The following is a 13,578-nucleotide window of genomic DNA, read 5'->3' as shown; positions in this document are numbered from 1 at the left end:
ACGATTACTGTATTTCATGACTCACAGCTTCCAAGGTTTGGAGATGTTCTTGCAAGTGTGAACGATTGAAATTGTTCCCGGCTATGTACTGGTGTTCGGCGGCCTTAATCAACTGGTGGGTCAATGCCCTGCAAGGGATCAAACAACAGTGAGGCCCACAAGGATTTCACCTTGGGTTTTCTGACTTTAACAAGGCATGCTGCTTCACTCCTCAATTAGGTTAAGCTGTACAGACAGAGGGGGCAAAATTTCAAGGATATTAAAGTGACCAAAAACTGCAATACTGGGTTCCAATTTTCCTATCGCCGAAGTGATGATATGCCTCACTGATGATCTCTGCACTGAAGTTGTTTGGCTAAATTTCAAACTGTAACGGGTTGATAACTCATAATCACACACATTGATCTATGATGGATCATCCTTGGCGCATGCACCGGGTGTACAGATGAGTTACAGCCATCTGACGATTGATTGGCTATTTTGGCTTTCGTGGCTTTCTTTGCCCTCTTCGTATGCCAGGAGATAGATGCCTGCCATTATATATCCGGAAAAGTGAGCCTCTGGCCTCCAAAAACTGCTTCTCGAGACTAGCTAGTGGTTATGAGACTTCTTTTCGTGTCGGGACCGTCTGCTCAAGGGCTTGATTAGACTATTTTGACTCAAAGTCCACCCAGGCAAGTTACAGGAGACTTTCGTTCAGTCTCAGACACCAAAGAATACGTCTTGTGGAGCTGGAGACTGTTCGAATTTGAGTTGGGCGCTATATCAGGCTGACAAAAGGAAAATAGGCAACCCTGATGTGAGATGAACCCACGGGTTTCGAAAGTCACAATGGGAGACCTTATCTGATATATATGCAGGGATGAGCGACACAACGAAGGCAGATACCAGTAAAAAAGTAAATTTCACTCCAGCAAACTATGCGAATGGCAGATCAGTCGCCCGTTACATTATGGTTCCTGCGGCAGTGGCTGTTATCATGCTTGTCGGATATAATTTGCCTAGAGCTTTGTCTACCATCCTTCTCATATTCTTGAGTCTCTTAATTCGCTTCATTCACCAGTACCGCAAAGCTCGCGCCCAGTTCCCGGGTCCTCCAGTCAAAAGCTTCTGGGTTGGCAATCTTGACCAAACTATGACCGACGACGTACACGAAAAGGTGCCACCACCCCCTTACAAATTATCTCGAATCGTGTTGTAGGCCTAACTATCTCACTCAGTGGATCCAGTGGAATCGTGAATATGGTCATATTTTTCAAACTGTTCGTCTGCGAGTCATTGAGCTTCAAGTTCCTCAATCTGGGACTCCGAGTCGGAGTTGAGGTACTAGTATGTGCTAATGTGATGTGGGTCTAGTGGAATGGCCTGTTCTCTCGAATGATATATATCGGCAATCCCCAAATTATTACGAGAATAGCCACCCTTAACTGGCCAAAGTCCTCTATGCAATACAAGGGCTTTAGGCCTCTGAGTGGCAATGCCTTGTTTCTACAGCTTGATCATGACCGGTGGCGTAGACAGAGAAAAAGTCTTGCACAGGCATTTCAGCCATAATTCATTTCAGGACAGTATGCTTCATTTTCGAACCATCTTATGATAAACATAATTCTTCGATTTTTGAATGATTGTCAAAAGACTGAACTCATGAGAACAGGATTATATTCGGTTCATTGATTGTGCAGCTGGGGATAAAGTAGTTGTGGACTTGGCTTCTTTGCACGTCTTGCTCTCCTTGGATTTTATTGGCGATGTCGCTTATGGCACAGTGTTCCATGCCATTCGACAAGGATCAGAATGTCGTATCTCACAGCTTCTCGAAACTATCCTCCCAGAGTTGATGAAATGTGGACTCTTCCCACTGCGCAAAAGATTTCCGATCCTCTCGAAAACTCGACAGATACACGAGGGAATTTCAGAGCCGAGAGTGATGGCGGCAAAGGCAGTAGAGAACGCCCGCCAGGCAGATAATAACATTGGAAGATTTGAGAATAACACGCCCAAAATTCTCGAGATTCTGGCCAAGTATGCTTCTCACAGTTTGATGGCGATAACATGCTAACATGCTATCACGCTCACTAAATCTACAGGCAGCGAGAACCCGATGGCAGTTATACATTAGCTCGAAGGAGCTCTGCGACAAATATGGTGTGGCAATATCATCTTTTTAGATTTCAATCGTAACGGTTTATAACTTCGAGATCGGTGGCTTTCCTCGTTGCGGGCGGAGACCCGACAGCACATACAATGTCTTTCTTCGTTTACGAAGTCGTATGATTCAACCGGGAATTGGCTTCGAGATTTGGCCATTGAATTGCTAACAAACGCAGCTCCGTCAACCGGATATCCTCGCTAAACTCAGAGCTGAGCTCGATACTAACATCCCTTCGGATGTCACCGTTCCGCCCCTCGAGCAGGTCGATCTTCCATACTTGAATATGATCCTGAAGGAAACGCTGAAATACAGCTCGACGGGCTTCGGGACTTTTCGGACATGCTCATTTGACACTGAGATGGAGGGAGTTGTGCTACCTGCCAATACTACTGCTGCCTTGTGCAATCCTGCTGGTGCGTGACTCGAAATTCCATATGCGGATACTCTACACCTTCATAAGTGTTCTGATGGAACATTAGTGCATCGAGATCCAACCCTCTGGGACGACCCGGATACATTCGATCCTGAGCGATGGCGACCGGGTCAGTCAAGAATTAAGGGCTCTTACTTCCCATTCTCATATGGTCCAAGAAATTGTTTAGGTGTGTTCGATTGAAAAAATTATACTACTCAATCATCTACTGATTGCTCTTTTCTAGGCCAGGGGCTATCCACGCTTGTAATGACATTGACTCTCGCCACACTTTTCCGACAATTTGATCTTACTTTGGAGTCAGGATTTGAGATGGAATACCTTCCTAGCTTCACATTGAGGCCAAAGAACGGATTACCTGTGAGGGCTGTCCGTCGCAGGTCTTGATGCACAATGATGTTGAATGTGACGCTCAAGCACGGACGTGGAATATATCTCCCCGAACAGTCCTTTGGAATTCCAAATTGAAGGATTCAAGTTACTTACTAGTCCAATCCTTTCCAACAAAGGAGATGGACCATGACGTTTGGGTGGCCAATAAGCATCACAATATCAATAGCACTAGTTATAGCGCAATGAGACTAGCCTCATTTCTCAAGTGCTTATCTTACATGATCATGGGGTCAAATGTTCGGAGATACGTCGGTATACCCCGCGTAGCCTTTAACAAGTTTCAAATACACACGCATCATTCCTTGGGTGTGCAACGTGTTTCCTGTGATAGCTACCGCTAGACCACCGAGATATTCCAAGATATACAGCTCCCGATTGGTACAGCATCCGCAACCTCCAGGGCTGTCGGGGCTATTAAAATCAAATAATCAACACCCGAAGCGAAAAGATAAGCCGGCCCGACACGGAACACCAATAGACAATTCACAGGATGGACGGTATTCTGTTCTCAACATCTCGGGACCTAAATCGAAATGAACCAGACAGGGAAAGCACATGGTCCTCTCTCCAGTTAGCAGCGGCGGAAGGCAATCTGCAAGAAGTAAATCGGCTGTTAGCAGAACCCACAGTGGACCCCGACGACTCTCCAAAGGGGTATTATGGTCAAACAGCGCTCCAAGCTGCTGCCAATAGAGGATATATCAGTGTTGTTGAAGCCCTTCTGGACGCAGGTGCAGACCCGAATGCCCCCGGAGGAAACAATGGTGGCAAAACAGCAATAGTCCTGGCGTCTGAAGCAGGCCATTTGGACATCGCCCAATATCTAGTTTCTGCGGGCGCAGATATCAACCGTCCAGCGTACAGATACGCAGGCCGGACTGCTCTGCAGGCCGCTGCCGAGGGAGGTCAAATTGAGGTTCTGCGATGGCTTCTTGCAGAAGGGGCGGAGATTAATGCACCACCGGCCAAGACAACCGGTCGCACTGCGCTCCAAGCCGGAGCTTCAATGGGTCACGCTGATATCGTGGAAATTCTTTTACAGAATGGAGCCCACGTTGAAGCTCTACCTGTAAGATATAAAGGCCTGACAGCACTTCAAGGTGCAGCGTTGGGAGGTCACCGCCGTGTTGTCTGTCTGCTCTTGGATGCGGGAGCTGATGTGAATGCCAAAGGCGCATATTATAACGGGTACACGGCACTCTCAGCGGCGGCGGAAAGTGGTCACGATGAGATTGTTCGGATATTGCTCGATGCCGGTGCAGATGTCTCCTTGCCGTCGGGCAATAGAGCGTGGACTGCGGCGCAGATTGCGAATTCTCGTGGTCAAATAGATATCACGCAGCTTCTGACGCGGAGTGAACAGAAGCTGAATACTTTTGCAAGTTCGAGTTTGGAATATGGTAGTAGATCCAATGAGCGCTCTGTATATACGGTATAGATTAGAACTCAGGATCCAACTACTGTCTTTGTTCGTTCATGCACATGTGTTTATTGATGGATTCAAGTTTTGAAATGACAATCCCAGCGTGGTCGAAACCACTCCCTGGAGTTTAGATGTTGATGTAGTCAATGGATTTTTTACTATTATTGTTCGTATCAAGAATAAGACCGATCATGTTGTGGTGGTCTGACTTCTAGTGATGTAACCGAGCAATGCGCAAAACGCGACCGGGAAGAATCCAGGGATGGCTGGTCTCCGATCATGCAAGTCTGTTCATCTTCCTGCTGATTATCACGTCCATCAATCTCCTCAACCTCCTCCCTATCAAGGACTATCTCCCCCCCACATAACTGGCTTCAATGCCGCATCGACATCTTCCGCCGGAGGATGACATGAGGCACTAATTGCCGCGCTGCAATGACCTACGACGGGGGCGTGTGATTTGAATGTCTTTCTGCACAAAACAATACACACAATATAACATCCGGACAGAAGAAGAAAAAAGATGAATATCGCCAGAGGTGAGTAACAAACACCACGCGTCGATGTTAACTTGTCCTCTTGTCCATGCACATCGTACCCAACTATATTGACGAAGAACAAGCTCTGCGACACCATCCAATGAGCCAGAGTGAACAAAGTCAACTTGGGCACGCTATATCTAAATGGCAGACTGAGATAATATGTCGATCGCTGCTCACCATGCGGATTTGAAACACGCAAGTGCTTGCGATGCAGTGCATAAGCATCCCACTCCGCAGCAACGAGCATGCATGTCAACATACTGTTGATGAGATAGTATTGAATAGATAGGACGAGCTGCGGGACGTTTGCAAGCAAAATCAATGCTATCATGTTGTGTGATAAGTTTATGGTAATCAGGGTATTGGTGTTGGCTGAGCCGAACCCCATTGACCAGATTCCTGACAGGGCTGCCTTCACGGAATCAAATCCAGTTGCTGCCGTTGCAATTGAGAAAAAGAGCACAATGAAAAGGCCCATGTCGCAAAGGAGAAGACTGAGTAGATACTGAGTAAGCCACCGTCGGATGTTAGATCGAATGAAAGGGTGGTAGTCTTACAAGGTATAGGTAAGTCCCATTCGCATTCGACTTGCCGCTCGGTGCCAGCGTAACTTCTTCGGAGAAAGCAAAGTCAGATGCCCAATTCCATTTCCAGATGCCTCGGCCGTGCCAGGCTTGGTCAACAGTATGTCAGAAGCATCCTGGGTATCCTTTGACCGACCCGGGAAACATGAAACAAGCCCAGCCAGCCGTGAGCGGACGTAAGCCAGCGACCAGGCTTCCGTATCTGGGCGGGACATCATACATCTTCCTTTGGTCGTTGGATCAGGTTCGCTTAAAAACGAAGCAATAGAATCTCCAATTGTCAGGAGTGGTTCCTCGCGCTTATGCCACGTCGCAAGGACCATGCATGCCAGCTTGATGATACTGCAACTCAGCACAATCAGTGCGATCGGTGGACTGAAAGAGAGTTGACATTTTTCAGTCGCTTCTTTAAACATGCAACTTTTCGGAAGCATCTCCAGGAGGAAATATGGGGCATGTGTATACCCTGCAAACCGGTATGTAAGGTTGCCTGCCCAAGAGCTATCGGCCCAATTTGTTGAATTATCCAGAAAGGTCTGCAACGCTGCGCTGGTCGGGTTATGTTGATTCATATAGGTACGAAGCGTGATAATATCTTGCTTCACCGTAGGCGAGGTTGTTTGGAAGTACGCATTGATTCCAATACCTGGTTGCCCACGACCAAAGGTGAAAATCGATCCATTTGATGTAGTAAAATTCCATTCCCGGTAGCTCCAAAAGTCCCCGCGTACACGCCAGACACCCTCATTGATCTCTTGGAGAATTGCAGCTTGCGATGCGGTATAATCATAATTCTCTCCGTCGTCGGAATCCTTCACATTTCCGGAATCGCCTTCCAGACTACTTGCATTTGAGAAGTGTTTCCGATCGGCAGCGAGCAGTAAGGTGCCATACTTAGTGTTGAAACTGGTATCATATTTCCTAACACATTCAGCCAAAGTTGCATTGATGAATGTCGAGTTGAATATTTCCTTTTGAATGTCACCTGCATGCGCTCCAATTACATTGTAGAAGGAGCTTGCCTCGACTTCGTTGTACACAAGAGGTTCATCACGGCCAAGGTCTTCTGGGATCAGCACTGTGCCGAAATCCGATGTTGATATTGTGCGGAAAATGATGGAATTGTACAGCATATGAATCGGCAGGGAGGTAAAAAGTAAACACAGCCAGAGAGTTCGACGCTTCCAGTCCATGGCTCCAAAATTTCTGATGCTTAAAGTACCGATATCAAGCCACTTGTGTTTATTGTGGGCGCGGTCCACGGCCGTTCGAGATGGTGCTCCAATAACTTGCATCATGGAGCTGCTAGCTCCCAGTATCAGGGTACTTGAGAAGTTGATGAGAAGATGTAAGGCGGTTGTCCAGTTATCGGTCGTGGAACAACTGCCTTTATACAGCTCCAATATCTCGAATTGCCCATTATTAGCTTCTTCTGAATATGCAATTGAGAATGCCACGATCATGAAAATAAGATGCATAACCAGAACCCCGCCGGCGATCTGAGGAGATAATGCGACTTTATACTTCTTTCTGCGTTTTCGCCTCACTCGTGTTGACGTTGATCGTGTTGAGAGCAGTTGAGGGAATTTCCACCCTTTTTTCATCCATAGCTTGGAAGACGCGTTGCTCAGACTGGAATATGAAGTTTGACTCCATGGTGAGAAACTCGAGGACAGCGCAGATCCTGATGATGAGTCTATCGCAGTTTTGCTATGTCTGGCACCCATTCTTCAACTCAATGCAATTCCTCTTGAGTACGGAGTACTGAGCAAAAAGGGTGGCGGTCGCTTATCCGGATTCCGTGGATCATCTCAATGTTTATCGGTGAATTCCATGTCAAAGTTGACTTCGACACCTTCAAATTTTGATTATCTCCTAGCATCTGTGGGGTAGAGAAGTCTTATTCTGAACGCTAGCAGAGTTTTGAATTCAAAAATGTCCAGGGTATATACCTCACCCTTGGAATTTCTAAATTTTTAGCTTGTTTTCTTTTCTGAATTTGCGCTTGGCCGAATGGGATTACGTATGCTGCTAGTCTGAATGGGTCCATTAAATTATCTAGTGTCATTATAGCGCGTAGGTAACCATCATTCCATCATTAGCACAAACATTTCGACATTCCTCTGCCTTTGCTTGAATCTGGCAGGAATTTGCTATCGATTCATTTGCTATCAAATATGTCTTTTGTGTGTTGTCTTCCGATCTGTATATTATGAGACTTGTAACATGCTTGTAAAGTCAAGATTCAACTCCGAAGTTCGTGAATTGAAAAAAGGAAAGTGGATCTACCCGATACGACCAAGGGAGTTCATCCAACTCAGGCAGCCACCTCAACTTAATTCCTGGGAACTGACAAACATTCTTCGTAAACTTTGACAATTGAAGAACCGATGGAAGTCAATTGAGCATGCCCATACCCCGACGAAGTGAAATCAGAGGGAAAAGATATGACAACCATATGTTGTGATGAATTGAAGAATCTTGCTCAGGAAATTGACAAAATTGAGTAAAAAATTTCTTTATTCGATGCAATATTGCCATGTTTCTAAGCCAGCAGATTTGGAGGCTCTTGTTCGACCTGGATATTTGTCCACAGAGGCACTGTGGCAAAGCGGAATGTGAGTACTGTACTCCGTACGGAGTACATATACAGGAACTGAACGTCAATTGATGAGACGTGGACGCTAGTTCAGCCACTGGCAGAGTTCAAATTTACTATGTAGTAGACGCCACCGGTTCGATACAGATGATCGACATTGCATACATATGGCCAATAGTTAGACTAATTGTTCAATCCAGAAAATGGTTCCACTCTCACCGAAAAGACTTATTACTGAAACAAGCCTGGTCACAGAGGCTTGGGAAATTGCAGTTCGTCAAATGGATCAATAGCGTTGACATCTGCCCCGTTCTCGATCAAACGCTTTACTACTGCGCTGTGGCTATTATTAGAGGCCTTTAAAAATGGTGTATATCCAAACCTATCAATAGTATTGACCTTGGCGCCACTGTCAATCAGAGACCTTACTAATGCCTCATCAACTTTCTCAGAAGCGTGGGAAATTGGTGTGCTTCTGGACCAGTCAATAGCATTAACATCGGCCCCGCGTTCGATGAGAAGCCGCACTACTGCGTCATATCCTTTTTCAGAAGCGTGAAGAATGGGCGTGATTTTCCATAAATTCATAGCATTGACATCTGCCCCTTTGTCAATAAGAAGCCTTACTATGTGTTTGTGGCCAGTCCAGGAAGCGACTGATAGTGGAGACACTCCAAATAGATTTTCAGCATTGATATTGGCTCCATTTTCGATCAGAAACGCTGCAACTTCCTCGCGGCCATTCTCTAGAGCTTGAAAAAGGGCTGTACCTCCATGATCACCATTTATCATGGCTCTATTGTCGATCAGAAGCCTTACCAGGGCCAAATAGCCATTACGTGAAGCTCCTGCAAGTGGTGTCATTCCAGATTCCAAATTGTGGTCGAGATTGGCTCCATTTTCAATAAGAAGCCTTGCAACTGACTCATGGCAGTTTTCCAAAGCTTGTGAAAGCGCTGTGAACCCCCTCCTATCTTTCTGACTCACATCTAATCCCGCCTCTAGCAACAGCTTTAAAATACCCAATCTGCCATTTCGCGCAGCCCAAGTTAATGGTGTTTCACCCTTGCAAGCTCCAAAGTCCTTTCTGTGCTGCAAACTGTCTGTGATCTCAATGCATCCGTAATACTGGGAGGTGCATTCAAAATTGCAGCAACGGTGTTTTTGTTGCAGCTGGCAAGGGCGGCGAAGAGCGGGTACTCATATTTTTCGTTAAGAACAGGTGAATGGACCTGAGGATCTTGTTTCATCCTTGTATGTATAAGCTTAGAACATCATTTATCCGCAAGGATGTACAAAAGACTTCCATTGCTGTATTCCCGATTCTTGAATTTATGGAAAAGATTGTTCATCTTTATCCGACGTGAAAGCGGAAAATGAGACAGAAAGTCTTGCTGAGGACGGATTTCAGCGGCGGCATCAGAATGGTCGAGAATATGCCGACTAGCATACACTAGGAAAGGGTATTTATTTGAGGCATCCGCCCTCTGCTTGGATCTGGATTCCGATTTGGACTCAGAAATGAGGTTGCAGGAAAATTGCAGCACCCAAGGGCGATTTAGGTAGAAGTGGCAACACTGCTTGAGATCCTCATGGGCTGCGCTCTGCCACCCTGACTCTAATTCAAGCCATACTCGATATAGACCGTTATCCTTGACCAGAAAGTCACGGACGGATTCATGAATGAATTGAACGGTGGGTGTCTCGGACTTGGTGATTTCAGCCAGGCCTTTTGAGGAACCAATCACAAAAACTTTCAGTCCCTCACTCTCAGTCTCGGAAGATGGGATGACTGGAATCTGATTATCAACCAAATTGCGTAGTGACAGTCCGAACCAAACAGCAATGTGAAATTCAACAGGTCGCAAAGGCCACCGAGCAAACAGAATCCATTGAATGCAGAGGAGGGGTTGCTCCATATTATCTGCATCTCGTGTCAGGATGTCCTTAAAAAGTTCACCCAAGTCACTCGGTATCTCAGCAATTCTCTTCCTGAAGGCTAGGCCGCCTCGCTGATACTCTTTGTTCATAATGTCGACAACAAGGACGACCCACATGAAGACACAAGCAGCTTTGCTGAGAAGAGTAAGATGTAACTCTTCAATTAGGGCAGGGTCCGAAATTCGAAGACGACTCTTGATGTAGGTCTCCAAGTCTTTTGAATGGCGCGATTGAACCTCCAATATCAGCCGTTTTCCGTATCGGGGGACTATATATGGATAATGACGACTGGAGAAACAAATCCGGAACGGAATCTCCTGCTCTGTGGATTCTTCTGTGAGGTCTTCAAAATATTTGACCATATCTCTGACTTACTGTTCGTCACATTCATCTAAGGCGTCAACAAAGCATGTGAACCCGTGTGGGCCGAGCGCGCAAACCGAGTCCCAAAAGAGATCTTTGAGAGTAATCAAAGAAGGGCAGTCATTTTGACATGGAGGAACGACCTCGGGATCATCTAGCACAATTTGGAGGTCAGGGTATCCCTCAAGGAGTTGAAGTAACAAGGATCGATAAATCCCAACGGTCGATCGTTCCAAATACTCTCCCCGAGCATTGAAGAAGAATGAAGCAGTAACAACACGGCCCTCTGATTTGAGAGTGCTTCGCTTCATTTCCAAGTATGCGAACTTCATGATAGTAGACTTCCCTGCGCCGGGCTTACCACTTATCCAAATAAAGCCATTGTTTCCCTTTAACCATGCGGGGTCCAGCCACATTTTGTAATCGGGGTGAGAGAGAAACCATTGACATGTTTTCGCATGGTGTTTCTTGATGGTCAATCGGCGGAAATCAATCTGATTGAATCGGAGTGCGTCCAGCAATTGTTTCCGACGTTCTTGCAGCGCTGATTGATCTAAATATTCCGGTAAGTGCATGATCACTTTCCTTCAGCAAACTTGCGGCTTTACTTACCAGCGTCTGGATTTGAGATAGCAATTACCTGCTCCCTGGTCAAACGGAGCTCCTCAATGAACTCTCTCGCATACCCGGCTGCATTTAAGGCGGCACATCTTTGCCATTCCTTGGTCTTGTGGGAGTCCGAATAGTCACAGATGCCCCGGATTGGGAGGCAAGGAAAATATTCCATGGGACCTGCTGCCTCCATTTCGAAACAAATTACATCCAGCTCTTCGGCAAGCTTGTCTCGAGTCATAGCGTGCTTTATGACCTGATTTCCAGAAGCAACAGTACCATAGTGAATCTTCAATGTGTGCTCGGGTGTCCTGTCGGGCCGTTTGACTAACTTTGACTGGTCGCATTCATCACAACTCGATCCTTTGGATGCATGTTCATAATTCATAACGAAGAGGCGGTCTGGAGCATTGGGGCGGCAACAGTTAAAATCGTTTCCTAGTTGTTGCTACATGATAGATGGGACTCGAGTCGGGTTACGATCATGCTTCGATCGGAGGCTAGTCAGGGTTGTTTCAATCAAGTGGTCATATGTCCTCGGAATCGCCGTTCGCTCGGACTTGCCATGTCCTACAGTTTTCCCAAGATCGTATTGCATCACTCTCGTTCCAACAACGATGTCACCCAGCCGAATGTCCGCTTTGCCAGGCACGCCACCGCCGACGCCGACCATTAAATTCACGCGAATTCGGGGAAAAGACCGCTTCATGTTCGCTGCATCCAGAGATGCATTACATGTTCCACAGCGATCGTGAGGTAGACAGGTAATGACAATATCACGTCCCTTGATACTGTCCAGGGTGTAGTGGTTGGGATCATCTTGTGGAATGTTGGGAAGAGGTTCGTGAACCTCATCCAGCATGTCTCGAGCGGCTGCCAATTCCTCGTGTATTGCACAAAACCAAGCGACAGTATAATTCCCGATATGCCGACTGGTTAACCTAGCTTGGTTCGAAGCCTTTTGGCGCTTCGATGTGGCATCCTCTGCACAATCCCAGAATCTCTTCATGATGCCTGGAATCGATAGAGTGAGGGCCTTTCATTGGCGTATGAGTACCGGTGGCCGCATGACTGTGTAGCAGGAGGTAAAACTCAAGTTGCTCAATCAGGAGCGAGCTTCGTGGATACAATCAATGGACATTAACGGAAAATGAGGGTGTGAGATCAGAGAGAGGTGGGAGAATCAGACAGCCAAAAGCCCCCGCTTGATCGCCTCATTTCGCCTCTAACGTGTGGCAGTGCGCCATAAGCAAAAAGAAAAAATGACATGCGGTCATATGGATTACGCACAATGTCTTGCTAACAGGACTCTGCGAGATAACGTGACTCGTCGAGCGGGCTTTGCAGGACAACGCGCAGCGCGAATGGGGCCGTGTGCGATTATGCACGGTTACGTGGTCAACAATGATCCCGAGGTCGGGTTTTGGTCGCATCTCCAACGCTAACCGAAACCACTGGTGGCTTCAAGTTTAACCTTCGCAGCCTTGCAAAATTGGGGGCAGACATCCGATGTATATGAATGAAGGGCCATCGTGAGAAGCATAATAGTAGAGGGCTCACTTCAGCTTTTTGTCACACGATATTTGAGCGGCGATTATCAGTCTCGTGCATATAGTCAAGTGCAGCTAAAGATACTCCGTAGTCTATACGTGTTGTGATTAAGACGTACCACCTGTTGACGCACCAATATCTGAACCTTCCGTGGCCTGGAGCCCTGCTCAGGTGGAGGGGATTTGAACCTTGAAATCATTATGTAATGCAGATGAGCGCCCGGGCGTCGGGTGCCTCGGCCTCAGCACCTGGCATGGATCCTCCTGATGAACATAGAATACACAACACTTCAATGCTGCAGGAAGAACTTGACGGAATGCTCAATTAACTGACTGGTACAACATAGACAAGCTTCGGGGTATTCTCTTGCTCAAAACGTTAGATGTGATATTTTTAACCTATATTCAGGTTTTGCTCCTCACATGAATGCAGAGTCAGAGATGGCCGGAAGACGAGGAAGGATGAAGCACTTGAGTAGTACTAGAGATAGGACCTCAAGTGCCAGTGCTTGAAGTGGGTAGAACATTTGAATACGGCCAAGTCGTTGCTTCCAAGGTTATACTGGCAGTGCTCCACACATGCAGTATATCTAGCACCGGGGCACCTCAGGCCTGCCCAGGTGGACAATACATAGGTATTTGACACCAAGAGCTATTCCTATGAGCACAGTGGGAAAAACACGACAACTTTATGTATGTAAGTTCCAAGGTTGAACTTCAACTCGACCTACTCCGTCCACTAGAGGCGACCTACCTCAAATTCCAGTACTTCTGGCATTCAAATGTTCTGGAATTGAAACTCGAAATAATCAATTACTCGTAAAAGCGCGAACGTTGCGGTTGAATATCAGGCATACCCGAACTCCTCGTTTCTGTAATACAAAATTTTGAATCCCGGTTCTTCCACAGGCATGATATAGGAGGTATCCTCGAATTATCTCGAGGGAAAGAATTTGTACACCTACAAGACTCTTTTTGAACCATGT

General features: G+C 46.5%; 6 protein-coding genes across 6 annotated transcripts; 4 read left to right on the top strand and 2 right to left on the bottom strand.

The window, feature by feature from the left end:
• Positions 1-952: 952 nt before the first annotated feature.
• On the top strand, positions 953-1,201 carry N7483_009147 (uncharacterized protein; the record flags this gene model as incomplete). Its single annotated transcript, XM_057092574.1, has 1 exon — positions 953-1,201. One exon carries the CDS (start codon positions 953-955, stop codon positions 1,199-1,201), a length of 249 nt encoding a protein of 82 aa, XP_056943748.1.
• A 1,043-nt stretch (positions 1,202-2,244) lies between these two features.
• On the top strand, positions 2,245-2,972 carry N7483_009146 (cytochrome P450; the record flags this gene model as incomplete). The annotated part of the gene is made up of 4 exons (XM_057092573.1): positions 2,245-2,268; positions 2,328-2,565; positions 2,632-2,694; positions 2,812-2,972. 4 exons carry the CDS (start codon positions 2,245-2,247, stop codon positions 2,970-2,972), a joined length of 486 nt encoding a protein of 161 aa, XP_056943747.1.
• A 496-nt stretch (positions 2,973-3,468) lies between these two features.
• Positions 3,469-4,416, top strand: N7483_009145 (ankyrin repeat domain-containing protein; the record flags this gene model as incomplete). Its single annotated transcript, XM_057092572.1, has 1 exon — positions 3,469-4,416. The coding sequence occupies one exon, from the start codon at positions 3,469-3,471 to the stop codon at positions 4,414-4,416; it is 948 nt and encodes a 315-aa protein (XP_056943746.1).
• Positions 4,417-4,743: 327 nt separating this feature from the next.
• On the bottom strand, positions 4,744-7,183 carry N7483_009144 (uncharacterized protein; the record flags this gene model as incomplete). Its single annotated transcript, XM_057092571.1, has 3 exons — positions 4,744-5,437; positions 5,501-7,026; positions 7,052-7,183. 3 exons carry the CDS (start codon positions 7,181-7,183, stop codon positions 4,744-4,746), a joined length of 2,352 nt encoding a protein of 783 aa, XP_056943745.1.
• A 1,192-nt stretch (positions 7,184-8,375) lies between these two features.
• Positions 8,376-12,051, bottom strand: N7483_009143 (uncharacterized protein; the record flags this gene model as incomplete). The annotated part of the gene is made up of 7 exons (XM_057092570.1): positions 8,376-9,229; positions 9,256-9,377; positions 9,423-10,389; positions 10,443-10,458; positions 10,508-10,983; positions 11,043-11,444; positions 11,523-12,051. 7 exons carry the CDS (start codon positions 12,049-12,051, stop codon positions 8,376-8,378), a joined length of 3,366 nt encoding a protein of 1,121 aa, XP_056943744.1.
• Positions 12,052-12,304: 253 nt separating this feature from the next.
• Positions 12,305-12,487, top strand: N7483_009142 (uncharacterized protein; the record flags this gene model as incomplete). Its single annotated transcript, XM_057092569.1, has 1 exon — positions 12,305-12,487. One exon carries the CDS (start codon positions 12,305-12,307, stop codon positions 12,485-12,487), a length of 183 nt encoding a protein of 60 aa, XP_056943743.1.
• Positions 12,488-13,578: the final 1,091 nt, after the last annotated feature.

The sequence above is a fragment of the Penicillium malachiteum genome, assembly GCF_028827825.1.
Source record: "Penicillium malachiteum strain IBT 17515 chromosome Unknown utg000004l:1.0-4883003.0:1.0-4884900.0, whole genome shotgun sequence".
Taxonomy (NCBI): Eukaryota; Fungi; Ascomycota; class Eurotiomycetes; order Eurotiales; family Aspergillaceae; genus Penicillium; species Penicillium malachiteum.
This window is presented reverse-complemented; position numbering and strand designations above follow the sequence as displayed.